The sequence below is a fragment of the Crinia signifera genome, chromosome 3 (assembly GCF_055691185.1).
Source record: "Crinia signifera chromosome 3, ASM5569118v1, whole genome shotgun sequence".
Classification (NCBI taxonomy): Eukaryota; Metazoa; Chordata; class Amphibia; order Anura; family Myobatrachidae; genus Crinia; species Crinia signifera.
The window spans coordinates 286,763,780-286,780,155 of record NC_139219.1 but is presented as its reverse complement, the minus strand read 5'-3'; the positions used below and the strand labels follow the sequence as shown (position 1 = coordinate 286,780,155).

At 41.8% G+C, this 16,376-nt stretch overlaps 1 protein-coding gene across 1 annotated transcript in view; it reads left to right on the top strand.

Annotated features, from left to right (window-relative positions):
- Positions 1–331: 331 nt before the first annotated feature.
- Positions 332–16,376, top strand: part of LOC146064652 (serotransferrin-B-like) — a 34,547-nt gene continuing 18,502 nt past the window's right edge. The window contains exons 1-8 of the mRNA XM_083178410.1: positions 332–665; positions 1,426–1,534; positions 9,723–9,899; positions 10,882–11,020; positions 11,895–11,950; positions 12,208–12,371; positions 13,802–13,949; positions 15,013–15,161. Coding sequence (XP_083034536.1) covers positions 462–665; positions 1,426–1,534; positions 9,723–9,899; positions 10,882–11,020; positions 11,895–11,950; positions 12,208–12,371; positions 13,802–13,949; positions 15,013–15,161 — 1,146 coding nt within the window. The 5' untranslated portion in view covers positions 332–461. The remainder of the gene's footprint in view (positions 666–1,425; positions 1,535–9,722; positions 9,900–10,881; positions 11,021–11,894; positions 11,951–12,207; positions 12,372–13,801; positions 13,950–15,012; positions 15,162–16,376) is intronic.

Genomic DNA, 16,376 nt, shown 5'->3' with positions numbered 1-16,376 from the left:
TCTAACAACTTCCGTCCTCACTGTACGTCACATCCTGCAACCAATACTGCATGTGAACTAGTCTCTACCGTGAGCCCTCCGACGCACCTACCGTGATGTCATCAGCATCAGCCGGTTACTAGGTAACGTGACGCTAGAAAGATATTGAAAAAAAGAAAGTCTAAGTATCCAAATCAATGGGCATGCAAATAATACAAGTAACCAGCATAAGTCGCAAAACTAATATGTAGAGATGCAACATGTTAACAATAAACAGAAGGAATATGTGATCTTTTAAAAAAAAACAGTTAAGATTTAATTGTTCATTCAATCCATATGGATTAACCAAAATCGGGATAATGACTGTCGGGATCCCGACTGTCGGACCCCTATACCACACCCGACCAATAGTGGTCAATCTTTTGACTGTCAACCTGTTGACCTAATAATCCATACCCCCGCATAATATAGGTCCTACAAATATGTTCAGTGTTGAAGCATCCTACTTCTGTCTTGTAGTATTTCATCTTGCCACCTCCAAACCCAGAGCTATTCGCTGGTGTGTAACCTCAGATATTGAAAACAACAAGTGTAGGGAACTGGTGAAAGCCTATAAGAAGAACACCGATATCCAGCTCAGCTGCGAGAAAAGATCCAGGACTGTGGACTGTTTCCTCGCAATTAAAGTAAGTGTCTGGGCAGCACAATCCAAAATCACTTTATTATACCATTTGGATGATCAATATGGAATTTTTATAGCTAACCCTCATGAGAGATTGCTTTATAGTTGCTGCATTACTCAACTATGGTTAAAAATAGTAAAACGAGAGAGCCAGGGACCTACTATTTATTTATTAATTATTATTATTATTATTATTATTAATAACAGTTTCTTATATAGCGCACACATATTCCGCAGCGCTTTACAGAGAATACTTGAACATTCACATCAGTCCCTGCCCCAGTGGAGCTTACAATCTATATTCCCTACCACATGTACATGCACACACAGACATTCTAGGGTTAATTTGTTGGGAGCCAATTAGCCTACCAGTATGTTTTTGGATTGTGGGAGGAAACCGGAGTACCCGGAGTAAACCCACGCAAGTACGGGGAGAATATACAAACTCCGCACAGTTAGAGCCATGGTGGGAACTACTAGGGAATCGTATTTTTTATCTACAGCATATACATCATTTCTCTGTGTATAAACAGTTAGGAGACTGCATTATTTTGAAATCTTTTTTAGACTGCTGAACATGCAGGTCAATTTTGGCTATGTAGCCAACAACCTGCATGTTCAGCTGGGTCCTGGTGATGTCACTGAATTATATCATTCAGCGTGTATGCAGAATATCGTCCAACTGCATCCCGTGGGTTGTCTAGTGTGACTCCATATTCTTTGTAATTATAATTTGAATAACATGAATGTTTGATATTTTGCAGGATGGAGAGGCAGATGCTATTTTTGTGGACAGTGGAAATGTGTATAAAGCATCGCTGCACCCATACAACTTGAAACCAATCATGGCTGAAAGCTACGGTTTACAAAAAGGTACTACACTATATATATACATACAGTACACACCTTGTCAAGGTAATCTCAGGTCTGCAGCTATGGCACATGGACCAGGTCTTGTAGAGTTTTATTTTAGGGATCATATATCTCTCTTATCCCAATAAGGGTTATTGAGATTGAAATATTATATAAAATATATTTATTATGTCTGGTATTGATATAATAACATATATATATTTGACATCTGCAATTATATTCTAATAGACCTTACAATACAATATGCAGAGTACTTGTCATAATTTGATTCCCCAAATATGAGAGTTCGAGACTTGTAATTTTAGCTCCAATTGGAGGATTTTATTTATAGGCAAAACAAACCATACAGAATAGATTAACACAGTGATTGTTGTATATGCTATTATATATATATTTATATATACGCCTCCTTGCTTATATTACATAAAACGACATTAAACAATTGACAGACTTAGACTGCTATAAAACTAACATAAATTGTAGACTTCAGTATTCCATAACTTTACCAACAATTGAACATTCATATCTACCATGTTTACTGACAACCTCTCACTCCAGCCCATTGCTTGTTACTGTGGTTCCGTCCTCTCTCCTGCCCGTGGCTCACATCTCTCCTCCTGACTCACTGAATGGGTTTCTTGCTGACTGTCCGTGTGTGTCTGTGTGCGAATGTGAGTGTGTGTGAGTGTGAATGTCTACTCTATCTCTCTCCTTATATCCCAAATACATGAATTGAAGTTCCCTGTTCTCATGACGTTATTGAATTTATGGATGCTAATGGTGACAGGGTCTCCTGCTTGTCTGGACGCTAGTGGTAATCTCCTTTGCGAGATCTCCTGTTCTGGTCTCTCCCTGTGCATCAATCTATTTTACACTCCTGTTGTCAAAATACAATAGTGTCTTGTTTGTCCTGCAAAGTAACTTGGATGATGTACTAGCAGCTACATTCTCCATAAAGGAAACCAGATGGCTGGTGTCTGGCCTATAGTGTATACATTGCTTACTCCTTACAGCACAGACTACCTAAATACAAATATTGCTACATTCTGTAAACATTTAAATGATATAGCTACATTACTTTATAGTATCAAAATAATATTCAATTTCTATGCAAACAAAATTATATATGGTAACAGTCCCCCGCTTGTGACCATGAGAAATTATTTTGATTGGTCACACAGTAAATTACCATAATTGCTTCATATATATTTTCAAACATTCTTTTCCCAACTCTCCTAACCATACATTAACCATTAGTGTGAAATATCCTAACTTAATTAACCTGATTTACCCAATAATAACTAAATTTGACCAGGGACAGAGGTTATTTATATTCAGTATTCATGAGGAAAATATTTTCATTGCTACAGACAGTTATATGCCACGCCACAGCTTGCCTTGTCGATCTTGTTTGGTCGATGAGTGAGGACACTTTTCCTTGTGCTGTTGCTCACAGTGATTTCCTGGCTGAGGGCTGTCACCTGTGTGGGTTGCAGTTCTTGGAGACACGTCACATTTGCAGTATGGTGGACGTAGAAGTAGAATTCTTCATAGAGGCTGTTGACTTGCTTGAAATGTTGCTTTACATGTATAGAGGCTGTTGACTTGCTTGAAATGTGCACTTGGATGCATGTGATGAACCCATGTTTGTAATGTTAAATTTCAGATGTAGTCTAAAAAGTACGTGCAGCACGTACTTTTTTAGACATACAATATCGGGCTCCAGGGAACATAAACACCATCCAATAATTGTACATAAGATGCAATTTGTGCTTAAAAAGTACAAAACGCATTCGATAATTGTAGCGTCTGTGGGCACCTTTAGACTTGGTTAAGTCTGTATTAAGAGATTGGTCCATCTCAACAACTAACAAAACGTTTCTCTTTTACAATTTGATGTAAGGCATACCATTCTTTGTCTGATATTTAAATTAGTTTGAAGCTTTTTAAGAAGGAAGCGTATATATAATCAGCATATACTCATAAGAAGAAGAAAAATATTTACAAGGTATATACAATGACATAAAACAAATGAAGATCATATGCGTGAATTGATCGGCGATTAAAAATGTATGTACAAAAGGATTCTGCATACTTGGTGGTTAGAATGATGCACACTGTAATGGAATGTGCATGTATCACAGTGTCCTGACAAACAAACAAACAATGATTGCTGTAGTGAGGGGGTTAATGAACTTCTGAAGAAGAGAAAAGGGGATTTTGTCCATGTGTCCAGAAAACAAATAGTAGTTGCTGTATTTAAACCTTTTCCTTCTCTGAAGGACTGAAGAAAGAAAAATAAAATAATAAAAAAAAAGTCCTTTGATTTTGTCCATGTGACAGTTTTTGGATTTTCCTTAGATGACAAACACAAGCTGTGCAAGGTACTGGCTCTTTGCATAATTGCAGCAATAAAAGGTTTAGTAGAGGTTGTTGTTGCGACTTGGGGCTTTCTTTAAAACTTTGTGTCCATCAGTATTGAAGCTGCTGTGCAGGACTAAAATTGAAACAAAAAGAAATACAATTACTATCATTGCTAGTGGTGTGACATTTGCTAGCTATATCTTTTGTGCTATCTGCTGGTCCAACATTGCTGGCCATGTTTTCTGGTTTGTACCATTTCTCTCCTCTATGTAAACTTTGCTGCAGGTATGATGCAGGTTACATTTAATCTGGATCTTGTATCCATTTAAACATGTGGCAGTTCCTTACACCACCCAATAACTAGATTTAATCTATAAAGTAAATGAACAATACTCCCTGTTGTCATTGCCAGGATGCATCTTTTTCGATTTGCTTTTGGTGGTCCTGCGAGTCTCTTCAGTCTGGAAACTTGGAGCTTCTGAAAAATATACTTTTGTGGCGAAAAACTTGTTAGGCTGTGCCAAATATGCTTAGTATGACTCGGAGCTTCATGTTTGACCAAACCTAAAATAAAATGGTTAGGACTCCAGGACATATAAACATTCTCATCCTGGTGATGCTTTTTAGCATTCCTGTACTTCTGTGTGGTGTTCACAGATTGACACTCTGCATGTGGTCTCTCTAAGAGACTGTGGACATTTGCTCTACCACTAGATGTCTCTAACTGCTGTGTGGGGGTTACAGAGATGGTGGAACCTTTTGTGTGATCATGCATGCTCAAATTCATGCCATTGCTCAGCTCAGACATATTTGTGGCTGAATACATTTGCTCATTTAATTCTGTGACAACTTTACCTACAATTGGAGTGTGTGCATACAAGGTTATTGTCTGTTCCCCTTTCCCTGAGGACAACACAAGTTTCTTTGTCACAATGGGGGCTGTGAGAGTGGATTCTGCAGAATCTCTCTCCTTCTCAATGTAATGATCTCCCCCCTTAATCAAAACAGTGCAGGGGATATCTCTCATTGCTCCTGCCTTATTTGCAGTAATGTGCGCTTTGAGTATAGGTACATCGTACACAGTATTACGTTCTCTCTCTATTACAGAGCCCTGATTAGCATCTGTGACCATTTCAGACTTTGTAGTCTGTTTGTGAATGAGCCCCTCTGTGGTCTCATCCCTGCTCCTAACACATTTGCTGGGTGCTTCTGTGATCCCTTCATGAGAGATCTGGGCAGTTTGTTCACAATCTGCCAGAAAATTTACTTTTGTCTCAGAATTCTTCTGAGTACACTTCTTAACCTTTAGGGATTTTAAGAAGGAATTCACCTTTGCATTCATTTTCAGGCATGCGCTCTTAAGACGTGAACCTGATTTCTCTTTACATTCCTGCTTAACTTCTAAAGTCGCTGCTCTGTGCATTTTCCTAAATGCTACAGCAACTCTTTTCATTTTCAACATTGCACTTATTTTACAATGCTGTATTGATACTTTTGTACACAAGATATCCTCCCAATGAGAGTGTCCGGATTCTCAAAGTTAACTCTAATATCTGGTACTAATTATCATTTATTTGGAAATGCTCATTTCCATTATTTATTCATTCTAGGCCTTTACCATTATCAAGTGCCTATTTAGTAACATACCCCATTGTGATCTTGCAATGTGTCAGCAGGCTAACCAGCCCTTGTGCTGAGCCTAGTAAATATAGTATTGGTTAAAAATGTTTCTGAATAATGCCATATTATCAATATCTAAGCGTGCACTCCCAGATAATGGTAACAATGGAATATCAGTTCTGTTTCACCAATACGTTATTCTAGGTCTACAAACAATGCAAGATAAAAATACACAATAGTATTACGTTTTCCTAGATACATCCTCACTGTGATTCTGTAGGTTAGGTAGCCAGCTTCACGCATCTGCTACTCCTTATAAATATTATAATCATACAATCAGATACCAAAATTCACAAGTCCTGCTGCGGTCGCCATTGTAGAGTTTTATTTTAGGGATCATATATCTCTCTTATCCCAATAAGGGTTATTGAGATTGAAATATTATATAAAATATATTTATTATGTCTGGTATTGATATAATAACATATATATATTTGACATCTGCAATTATATTCTAATAGACCTTACAATACAATATGCAGAGTACTTGTCATAATTTGATTCCCCAAATATGAGAGTTCGAGACTTGTAATTTTAGCTCCAATTGGAGGATTTTATTTATAGGCAAAACAAACCATACAGAATAGATTAACACAGTGATTGTTGTATATGCTATTATATATATATTTATATATACGCCTCCTTGCTTATATTACATAAAACGACATTAAACAATTGACAGACTTAGACTGCTATAAAACTAACATAAATTGTAGACTTCAGTATTCCATAACTTTACCAACAATTGAACATTCATATCTACCATGTTTACTGACAACCTCTCACTCCAGCCCATTGCTTGTTACTGTGGTTCCGTCCTCTCTCCTGCCCGTGGCTCACATCTCTCCTCCTGACTCACTGAATGGGTTTCTTGCTGACTGTCCGTGTGTGTCTGTGTGCGAATGTGAGTGTGTGTGAGTGTGAATGTCTACTCTATCTCTCTCCTTATATCCCAAATACATGAATTGAAGTTCCCTGTTCTCATGACGTTATTGAATTTATGGATGCTAATGGTGACAGGGTCTCCTGCTTGTCTGGACGCTAGTGGTAATCTCCTTTGCGAGATCTCCTGTTCTGGTCTCTCCCTGTGCATCAATCTATTTTACACTCCTGTTGTCAAAATACAATAGTGTCTTGTTTGTCCTGCAAAGTAACTTGGATGATGTACTAGCAGCTACATTCTCCATAAAGGAAACCAGATGGCTGGTGTCTGGCCTATAGTGTATACATTGCTTACTCCTTACAGCACAGACTACCTAAATACAAATATTGCTACATTCTGTAAACATTTAAATGATATAGCTACATTACTTTATAGTATCAAAATAATATTCAATTTCTATGCAAACAAAATTATATATGGTAACAGTCTATATGACCTTATTATCTCATGTACTCAGAGTTTCCTACATGATGTAGTATATGAGTAGGGTACTGCTGCCAGCCATACACCTAGGTCTTTATTCAGATCTTATCGCAGGACAAATTTGTTCTCAAAATGGGCAAAACCATGCGCACTGCAGGTGGGGCAGATGTAACATGTACAGTATAGAGAGAGTTAGATTTGTGTGAGTTATTTTGTTTCTGTGCAGGGTAAATACTGGCTGCATTATTTTTACACTGCTATTTAGATTTCAGTTTCAGCACACCCCCACCCAAATTTAACTATCTCTGCACAAGTTACATCTGCCCCACCTGCAGTGCACATGGCTTTGCCCATTTTGAGAACAAATTTGTACTGCGATCAGATCTGAATAAGGGCCTTAGGTTGGGTTCTGTAGCCTATAAACCCCACTGTACATGTGATGATCAGAGCACACTAGTACAAGACTTATAAGCTACTCATGTGCAACCTCGGATTTCTCCTGCTAGTGGCCACAAGTGCATGCTAGCGGGCACTGGGGGGTGGTGGCTAATTGGCAGGCCGGCATTATGGTGCTCGCTAGACAGCAAATATACACTGTCTAGTGAGCCGACCTGAATCAGGCCCTATGTACTATGGGGATCTATTCCTGCCTGCATTGCCATTTAAAGGCATGTGCAAGTGAAATCATGGTACAGTAAAGTAAAATGTATTACTTATTATCATGGGCCTTATTCTGGTTCACTCTCAGAGGCAAATTCCTTCTGAAATGGACAAAACCATGTGCACTGCAGGGGGGGGGGGCAGATGTAACATGTGCAGAGAGAATTAGATTTGGGTGGGGTTTTACTTTAAAGTGGGATCTATATTGCAGTGTAAAAATAAAGCAGTCAGTTAATTCTATCTGCACAAGTAACATCTGCCCCACCTGCAATGTACATGTACAGGTTTTGTCCATTTGAGAAGGAATTTGCCTTTGCGAGTGTAGAATCTGATGGGTTGTTATTGGCAATATCTCCTACTTCTAAAAACTCACACTTTAGTAAATGAAACCAGAAGAATATGAGTATTTTATAAATTTCTTATATACTGTTCGGCATATTTCGTTGCTCTTTATTATGACATCTGCCTTTGTTTCATGGAGACCCATCCAAAAAAAAAAAAGTGTGATAAAATGTTCTATACAATCCAAACTATCTATCTAATCTAATCTATCTATCTATCTATCTATCTATCTATCTATATAAGGGTAGGTAGCCCCTAGAGCTGTGCTGGGTCAAAGATGGGGTAAGGGCAAGCAACATTAAGAACAGGGCTCAGGAATGGGTAAACAGCAGCTGAGGCAAGAAGGGAGTTAAGGACAGACAGTACTTTGGGCAGTAACTGGTGGTAGAGAAGGGGTAAGGCTAGATAGCAGCTGAGGCAGGCAATACTGGGCACAGCATGTGCCTCCTTTTTCTTGCTGGTAGCACCCAGTTGGGTAACGAGAAAGGCGGCGTCATGGACACCATTGTCCACTTCTTCCTTTGCTGCTGCAGCGGGGCCTTTTAAAGAGGGGCAGTGAGGAAGGGATCCAGCGGAAACGGAGAAAGGGAGGGAGCCACTACCGGCTGCAACTGACTAGAGAGACTACCGGTAGCGGCTGGCTAAGGAGACTTTGGGAGGTGATTGGCTAGACATATCTTTTAACTGTGAATGCATTCCAAGAAGATAATATCAGAAATGAATCATTAATTACAGTATGCCATGCTTAGTTTGCTCGGTACTTGTGAGTTATCTGGGCGCCCGATTTCGAAATCGGGTCGGATCGGGCACATCGCATCGCATCGCATGCGACCATCGGATGCGATGCGATGCGATGACCCGATTTTTCCATAGGAATCAATGTTAAAATGGTCCATTTTAACATGGAATTCAATGGGAAAAAGGGGTTCTTTTCATACCCCTACTATCCAAGTGGGCATGGAGTTGGATATAAACCTGTGGCGAGCGTAGCGAGCCACCGAGCCCGAAGCGTGGCGAGCGTAGCGAGCCCCGCGAGGGGACACAGAATACCGTCCCCTCGCGGGGCTCGCTACGCTCGCCACGCTTCGGGCTCGGTGGCTCGCTACGCTCGCCACAGGTTTATATCCAACTCCATGCCCACTTGGATAGTAGGGGTATGAAAAGGACCCCTTTTTCCATAGGAATCATTTTAACATTGATTCCTATGGAAAAATCGGGTCATCGCATCCGATGGTCGCATGCGATGCGATGCGATGCGATATCGCATCGCATCGCATCTGATTGTATGCCTTAACTTAAGGCATACAATCAAAAAATCGGGCGCCCAGATAACTCCCAAGTACCGTTTGCTCTATTTTTTTTAAATCACTATGTAATATACAAAGTTTCAATCAGATTTATCATTTTTTTTTAAGTTATATTGGAGGTACTTACGCTTCTCGGCACCCTAGTTAAAACCTCAACCCACTGGCCCCCACCATCCCTACACCGCACTGCCACCAATACCCATGTTTCAATCCCTCAAGTTTAAGTGTGGAGGTTGGGTTTCTAGAAGTTTCACCTGCAGTAAGTAAATGAAGGATGTCTTCCCTTCCTCATAGACCGTGCAAATTATATTTCCTATTATATATTATTATCTGATCTTGAAACTCCATAAATAACTCAGTGAAATTTCTTATTGCGTCATGAGTAATAGGTATAGATGTGGATAATTAAAACAATACACAATATAATCTGATCTGCCCTCCAACCGCACTGGGCTACATTGTTTTACAGACACTTGCCATTATGCAGTGGCCGTGGTGAGAAAATCCAGTACGTTTACATTTAATGAACTAAAGAACAAGAAATCGTGCCACGCTGGAATAGAACACATGGCCGGCTGGTACGCACCGCTAAGAGTTCTTCATGAGAAGAAGCTATTGAACTGGACTGGAGATGAAATGGAAAGAGGTAAGTATGTAATTCACAATCACTAACCAAACAAAGGGGCTGATTCTGGTTAACTCAGAGTGAACTGAATTCTTCCCCTGCCATGATCGTCGGGGGTTTGAGCATGTACATTTCTGTGCATGCGCATTTCTGCGCAGGTGAAACCCCAACTGCAAATGGCCACGATGATTTACAATGTTGCCGAACCGTTCGCACAGAGTGGTGTGTGGCGGTGGGATCGGGTGTCGCCCATGGGAACGCCCAGCGTTTCATGAGCGTCCCCATGAAAATGCTGGGCGTTCTCATAGGATTGTGGGCGGGGTGAGGTGTGCCGGGGGGTAGGCGGCTGATGTCACATGCCCTGCTACAGGAATCTCTGATTCAGCCTCCTGTTGTTACCTACTGTATATATCTAGTACCCGGTACCTATCTAGTAACCGTCCTTGATGCAGCAATACAGCCCAACATGTCTGAAGGCAGCCCCTGAAGTCCATTATATACTGCTTTATAGAGCCAAATGTCTGCTCTATGTATATTATAGTCAATTCAAATACATCTAGTATATAAAGTACAATAGTGCCATATAGACTGGCCCGGTGGATGACCGGGGGATTCACCGGTAGGCCCCGGTGATTTTTGAGAAGTGGGCGGAGTCTAACAAAAACTTTTACTGCTGCCAGGCAGCCAGTAGCGCATGACTGACCCTACAGCTGTAAGATGCTTTTGTTATTAGTACCGGGTCAGTCATCTGCAACTGACTGCCTGGCAGTGGCTGAAGGCTGGGAGGGAGAAGAGGAACCATGGGCGGACCTGCTCCACATCATGATGCGCCCCCCCACAACCACCCCATTGGGCCCTACCCCTTCCAGTCCGGCACTACATCTAAGTAATGATAAAGAGAGAGTTGGGTATTTACTAAAAAAACTCTGTAGATTAATGTAGATTAATGCAATGAAAAATCACAATGGTATTATTGCTATGATATTACATTTCTGCTATTTAGCTGTCTCAAAGTTCTTCTCAGCAAGCTGTGTGCCAGGAGCCACTGAGCCAAATCTGTGTAAGCAATGTGCAGGGCGTCGGAGTAAGAAGTGCAGTCTCAGTAGTGATGAGCCATACTACAGCGCCGACGGAGCATTCAAGTGAGTACCGAACATTTTAGGATTTTTTAGTGCTGATGATCCTATGCACTGTATATAGGGCCTGATTCAGTATGAGTTGTAGTTTTGCGAAAATTGGCGAAACTACAACTTCCGTTGCTAGCATGCGAGGGGGGGGCAAGCACAGGGCAAGGCCGCACCGTATATCGAGTATCTTGATGCAATTCAATTATAAAATCTTGCATTGGCATTCCAACGTTGCATTTGCATCTTTAGGGTATCCCCTGTCCCTGCACCCCCGCAACATTGTGTTGATGCCCCCAAAATGTATTGTCGATGCCCCCACTGGCACTTAGACTGCGGTTGCACTTTTTAAAATGCAACCACAGTTCCAGGGCTCACACCTGCATGCTACTACGTGCTCTATTGAAACTGAATTAGCCCCATAGCTCACTGTACAGTAGATAGATAGAAAGAGATATAATGTATACAACTCAACTACCCAAATAACATCCTTTTCATACACATTTCTCTACTCTGCTCCTTAGCAGAGGGAACATACAACATGTCTTAAGCATGTGATTTCACCTGAAGTCCTGCTTCTCGGGAGTCCTGTACATATGGTTTTGTACACTTATTTTGTATGCTTATTTACTCATTATATACTGTATTTATATCTATCTACAGCACACACATTATACTCACAATTTATCTTAAGATTCCTCCTAAATTTTAAAAATGGGCTGAACACTCAAGTGACTCAACGTCAGATGTATATTATGATACATCGCAGGTAGGAGAAACACTCACGGTGTGCACCATTTCGACCGCGATTACGATAAATCCATATTGCAGTAGTAAAAATGTATTTTCTCAAAAGTTCGGGTAAATGGAAAATTATCCTTTTTTGTTACAGATGTCTGAGAGATAACAAGGGAGATGTAGCATTTGTGACGCACACGGCTGTTCCAGGTAAATACGACTGATGCGAATGTTCAGATATTCTCTGTAAAGCGCTGAAGAATATGTGTGCTCTATTTAAATAACCGGTAATAATAATAATAATAATAATATATGATAAATTATTATTACCAATTAACTTATTATTATCAGTTATTATTATTAATAATGCACACTGTACATTTCATAAAGTTTCTAGAGCCCGTGGACTGACAGAATTGTAGCCTCCTAACTGTAATACTAATATATAATATATATATGTCTTTTAGCTGAACTCAAGAAGAATTTTCAGCTGTTGTGCCCAGACAATTCAAGGAAACCCATTGACAAATACCAGGAGTGCAGATTGGCAAGAATTCCCGCCAATGCTGTGGTGACGAGGAGTCTGGGTGACAGGACTGCCGATATCATTGAATTTTTACAGCATGTTCAGGTTGTTAAATCATTATTTACTTTTCAGGAGATTCAGATCTTAGGTGAGTCCAGTGCATTCCTTGATGCAGGAGAAAACATTGAGAAACAGACTCCTCCGTGCATCCATTTTACATCACATGGCCCTCACTTATGTACACATGTGAGGCGGGGAATCTGAAAGGATAAAGCCTATGTCAGGGTAAAATGAGGGGCAACTGGGAAGCTGCGTAACTGAATTTGCTTTTGGAGAGTTGTCTTATCTCCTTATTATTACATTAACTTGATAGCTCAATACAATATATAAAAAAAAAATCATTTATTTTAAGCATTTACTTAATAGTTATTAGTCTTTATGTATTCTATGAAATACATACATCCAAAACTAGAATACAGTAAAAGTAAAAACTGGGGTGGACCACAATCAGCAGGTACTCCTACAAAGTTTGCTATAAGGCCCAGCCATTCTGTACACTGCCCCAGCACTTATGGTATTGATGCGAATAACAAAAGTGGATAGAGGTAAGACTATAATATCTAGGCTTCCAGTATCACGATATTTATCTCTCACTGGACAACAATATCTAACACGTAGGGGAAAATTTACTAAGAAGGTCAATTACGGCGATCCCGTGTACAAACGGGTACGCCTGAAATCGGCCGTAATTGGATGAAAATACAAATGGAGAATACAGCTATTTTACCTACAGTAGCTGCCGTATTCACAGGATTCATAATTTGTCTAGCTGTAGCATGGTACCGCTGGCTGTTGGATCCCGGTGCTGGTTTCCGAGATACGGTCAATTTCTTTTGTCCACTCACATCTTTGGAAGCAGGACTGGGCCAAGAGCCTGGTGCCGGTTTCAAAAATACAGAAGAATCCCATTTTCTTTTCCTCACTGTATATCTGCAACTAGGACCGTTTTTTCTTAATTATTTATTTCATTTTCTTAATTTTACACAGAGAAGCATCGCACGGATCTGACTGATGCGTGCACGCTTCAGCCAAATACGCCTGGAAAATGAGGAGCATTTTCCAGTAATTTTTTTTTGCTGAATTTCTGGCCGAATTCAGCAGAATGAATGATAGTAAATGAGCACACCACCATTGAAATCATGGCCATATACGGACCAGTTCTATCGAAGGTGTATTCATTGGTACACCAGAATTCGTCTGAGCTTGCCGTATATAAATATGCCAAATCAGCCGAATTTAGCTGATAGTACTTTAGCAGATGGAAATTTACTGGCCGTATTTGATATCAAAGCGGTACCAATACCTGCATCCGTACCCATTCGATGTTAGTAAATTTCCCCCATAGTCTATGTTCCATCAAACAGTTATTGACTATTATCCATATATGCTGTTGATCGAGTATAAGACAACCATAAATCAACTGTTGCTAAATATGCACAATAAAAATTTAATTGGTAATGTTTTATTGAATGTAGAAAAAAGAAATCAAAGTATCCAGCTCCAAGTATGGGAAGAATCCTCTTTTCAAAAACTCTGCCGCCAGCTTCATCCCCCTACCATCTGCAATGGATGCTTTCCTGTATCTAGGAGCAAGCCTTTATAATTCCATTCAAGCAATGACTGGTAAGGCAAATGTGTCCATATGTAGGGTCATTAATAAATGTTATGAACAAAGTCAACTTATCTTTAAATAGGTGAAGAAATTAAGTACTACTTTTGAGACTTTAGGGGCCTACACACATAGCGAGTTCGCGAAGCGTTCTGAGCTATGCTGGATCGTTCAGCACACACACATACAGCAATGTGTAGCGCTGTGCAAGCTGTCAGTGTCAGTGTTCTCCAGTGAGAGGACACTGCCGATGACAAGTTTATGGTCCCTGCTAATCCTTTATTCTACCGGTGATAAAGCTGTGCGGGGCCACACACTGCAATCGCTGGCCCCAACACACACAGCGTTGTAGAGTCAGATCACTTACAAAATGGTAAAAAATCGCTATGTGCGTAGGCCCGGAGCCAAGTTGAAGTTTGGTGCCCCCCAACCCATATAGTTTCTGTGTCAACATTCACCTGTATATATCATACTTGCCTACCCTCCCGGAATGGCCGGGAGTCTCCCGAAAATCTGGTCCCCCTCCCGGCCCCCCAGGAAGGTGGGCAAGTCTACCGCATTCCCCCCAGAGTCCTCGCTGCCCCCCGGAGCTGGGGAAAGAGGTGGCGTAAATCACGGGTCTGGGGGAGGGGGCGGGACTAAAATGACGCAAATCGCGTCATTTTAGCCCCGTCCCCTACTTGCGGACCCGCAAATCACAGCGTTTGCATGGATTGGGGGCGGGGCTTTGATACATCAGCCTTGTCCCTGCCCCCCGACCTGCACATTTGGTTGTCCTCTCCGGGCTTCTCCCGGAGAGTGACATGAAAAAGTCAGCAAGTATGGTGTATATCATCTTCACAGGATGAGTGGTACCAGGCAGAATCCATCATGTCCTCTATTGCAGATGTTAGCAGGGCTCCTGGTATAGAGCCAATTAACTACAGGTGCTGCTTTACATACAGGTGCCCCTTCAGGACTTGGAGCCCGCAGGCTGGACCCTCTATTGCCTCTGGGAGTTATGCCCCTGTGTAGGATGGGGTTCATGTATCTGTATGATACATGACTGTGACTATTGCCATTTGTCTTTTACTGCAGTGGGTGTCGTTCCATCCAAAGGGACTCTGCGCTGGTGCACCCAAAGTAGGCAGGAGAAGATAAAGTGTGATAACTGGACTCCGATCACCAGCGGGACCATTGAATGTACAGAGGCCTCTTCAGCAGATGAATGCATTCTGCAGATATTGGTGAGGAAACTGTAACTTTGTAGTAAAACGGAATATGTAGTCTGAATAGAATACAAATCCTGGGACACAAATGAGTGGTGTATATAATACGCTTTACACGTGCAAAAACACATAAAGTTTTGCAGTTTAAATGATGTTGTTTATAGCCTGTTGCGGATTGTCTGCATTTCTCTTGTGGAGTTCAAATCTACAATGTTTCTAAAATGTTATGTCTTATACGCATTGCAGAATCACATACCTCCCAACAGTCCCGATTTCAGTGGGACAGTCCCGATTATCAGGGCCTGTCCCGCTGTCCCTCCCGCGGCCGGCAGTGTCCCGCGGTGAGGGGGGGGGCTGTTGAGAGTCCCCCTTGTCGGCTGCTAGGCAGCGGGGAATAAACACTGTGCGCATGCGCACAGCGTCTATTCCCATAGCCAGGGGGCTGGGGGCATGGCTAGAGGCTCATAGAGCCTCTGGGTCATGCCCCCATAGCGGCAAAATGGGGGCGTGGCCTCGTGGGAGAGCCGCGAGTATAGGCCACGCCACGAAATTTCCAACGCACCTACGGCGCGCATCAGCTGGGTCCCGCCGCAGAATCGTCAAAAGTTGGGAGGTATGGAATCAGCAAAAAAAAAACTCTCATAGGGTCAGCGACAGACTGGGCTGCCGAATCAGCCCTGGCATTTGTGCATACGTGTGACCTTTGTTGCACACGTGCACACACGGTCACATATGCACCACACATATGAGCGCTGCCTCTCCCAGCTTGCAGGAGAGAGACTAATAGCGGCGTGTGATGTCCCCCTCTGCTGCACCTCAGCGGCGCACAGAGAGATCCGCCGGACCCACTGCAAGTCCAGCCACTCTCTCTGTACACCGATCGGGAGGCGGAGCCTCCACCTTGCATGAAGAAACCGGCCCACCTGGCTAACGGCCTCTTTGGCATTTGCCAGAAGTGCCAGATGGCCAGTCCGGCCCTGCATAGGGTTAGATTTATTAAATGTGGGCTCATAAAAGTGGTAATGTTGCCCATAGCACCAATCAGATGCTAGGTATTATATTCTATATGGTGCTAGAGAAATATGTAGAACCTGATTGGTTGCTATGGGCAATGGGGGTAAGTCAGGTTGATTCGCGAACGACCGCCCCCCTGCTGCCCCCTCAAAGTGCGGCTTCGCCTGAACAGCTGCAAATGGATGTTTTGCATAAACATCCATTCGCATGGCTCGGGTA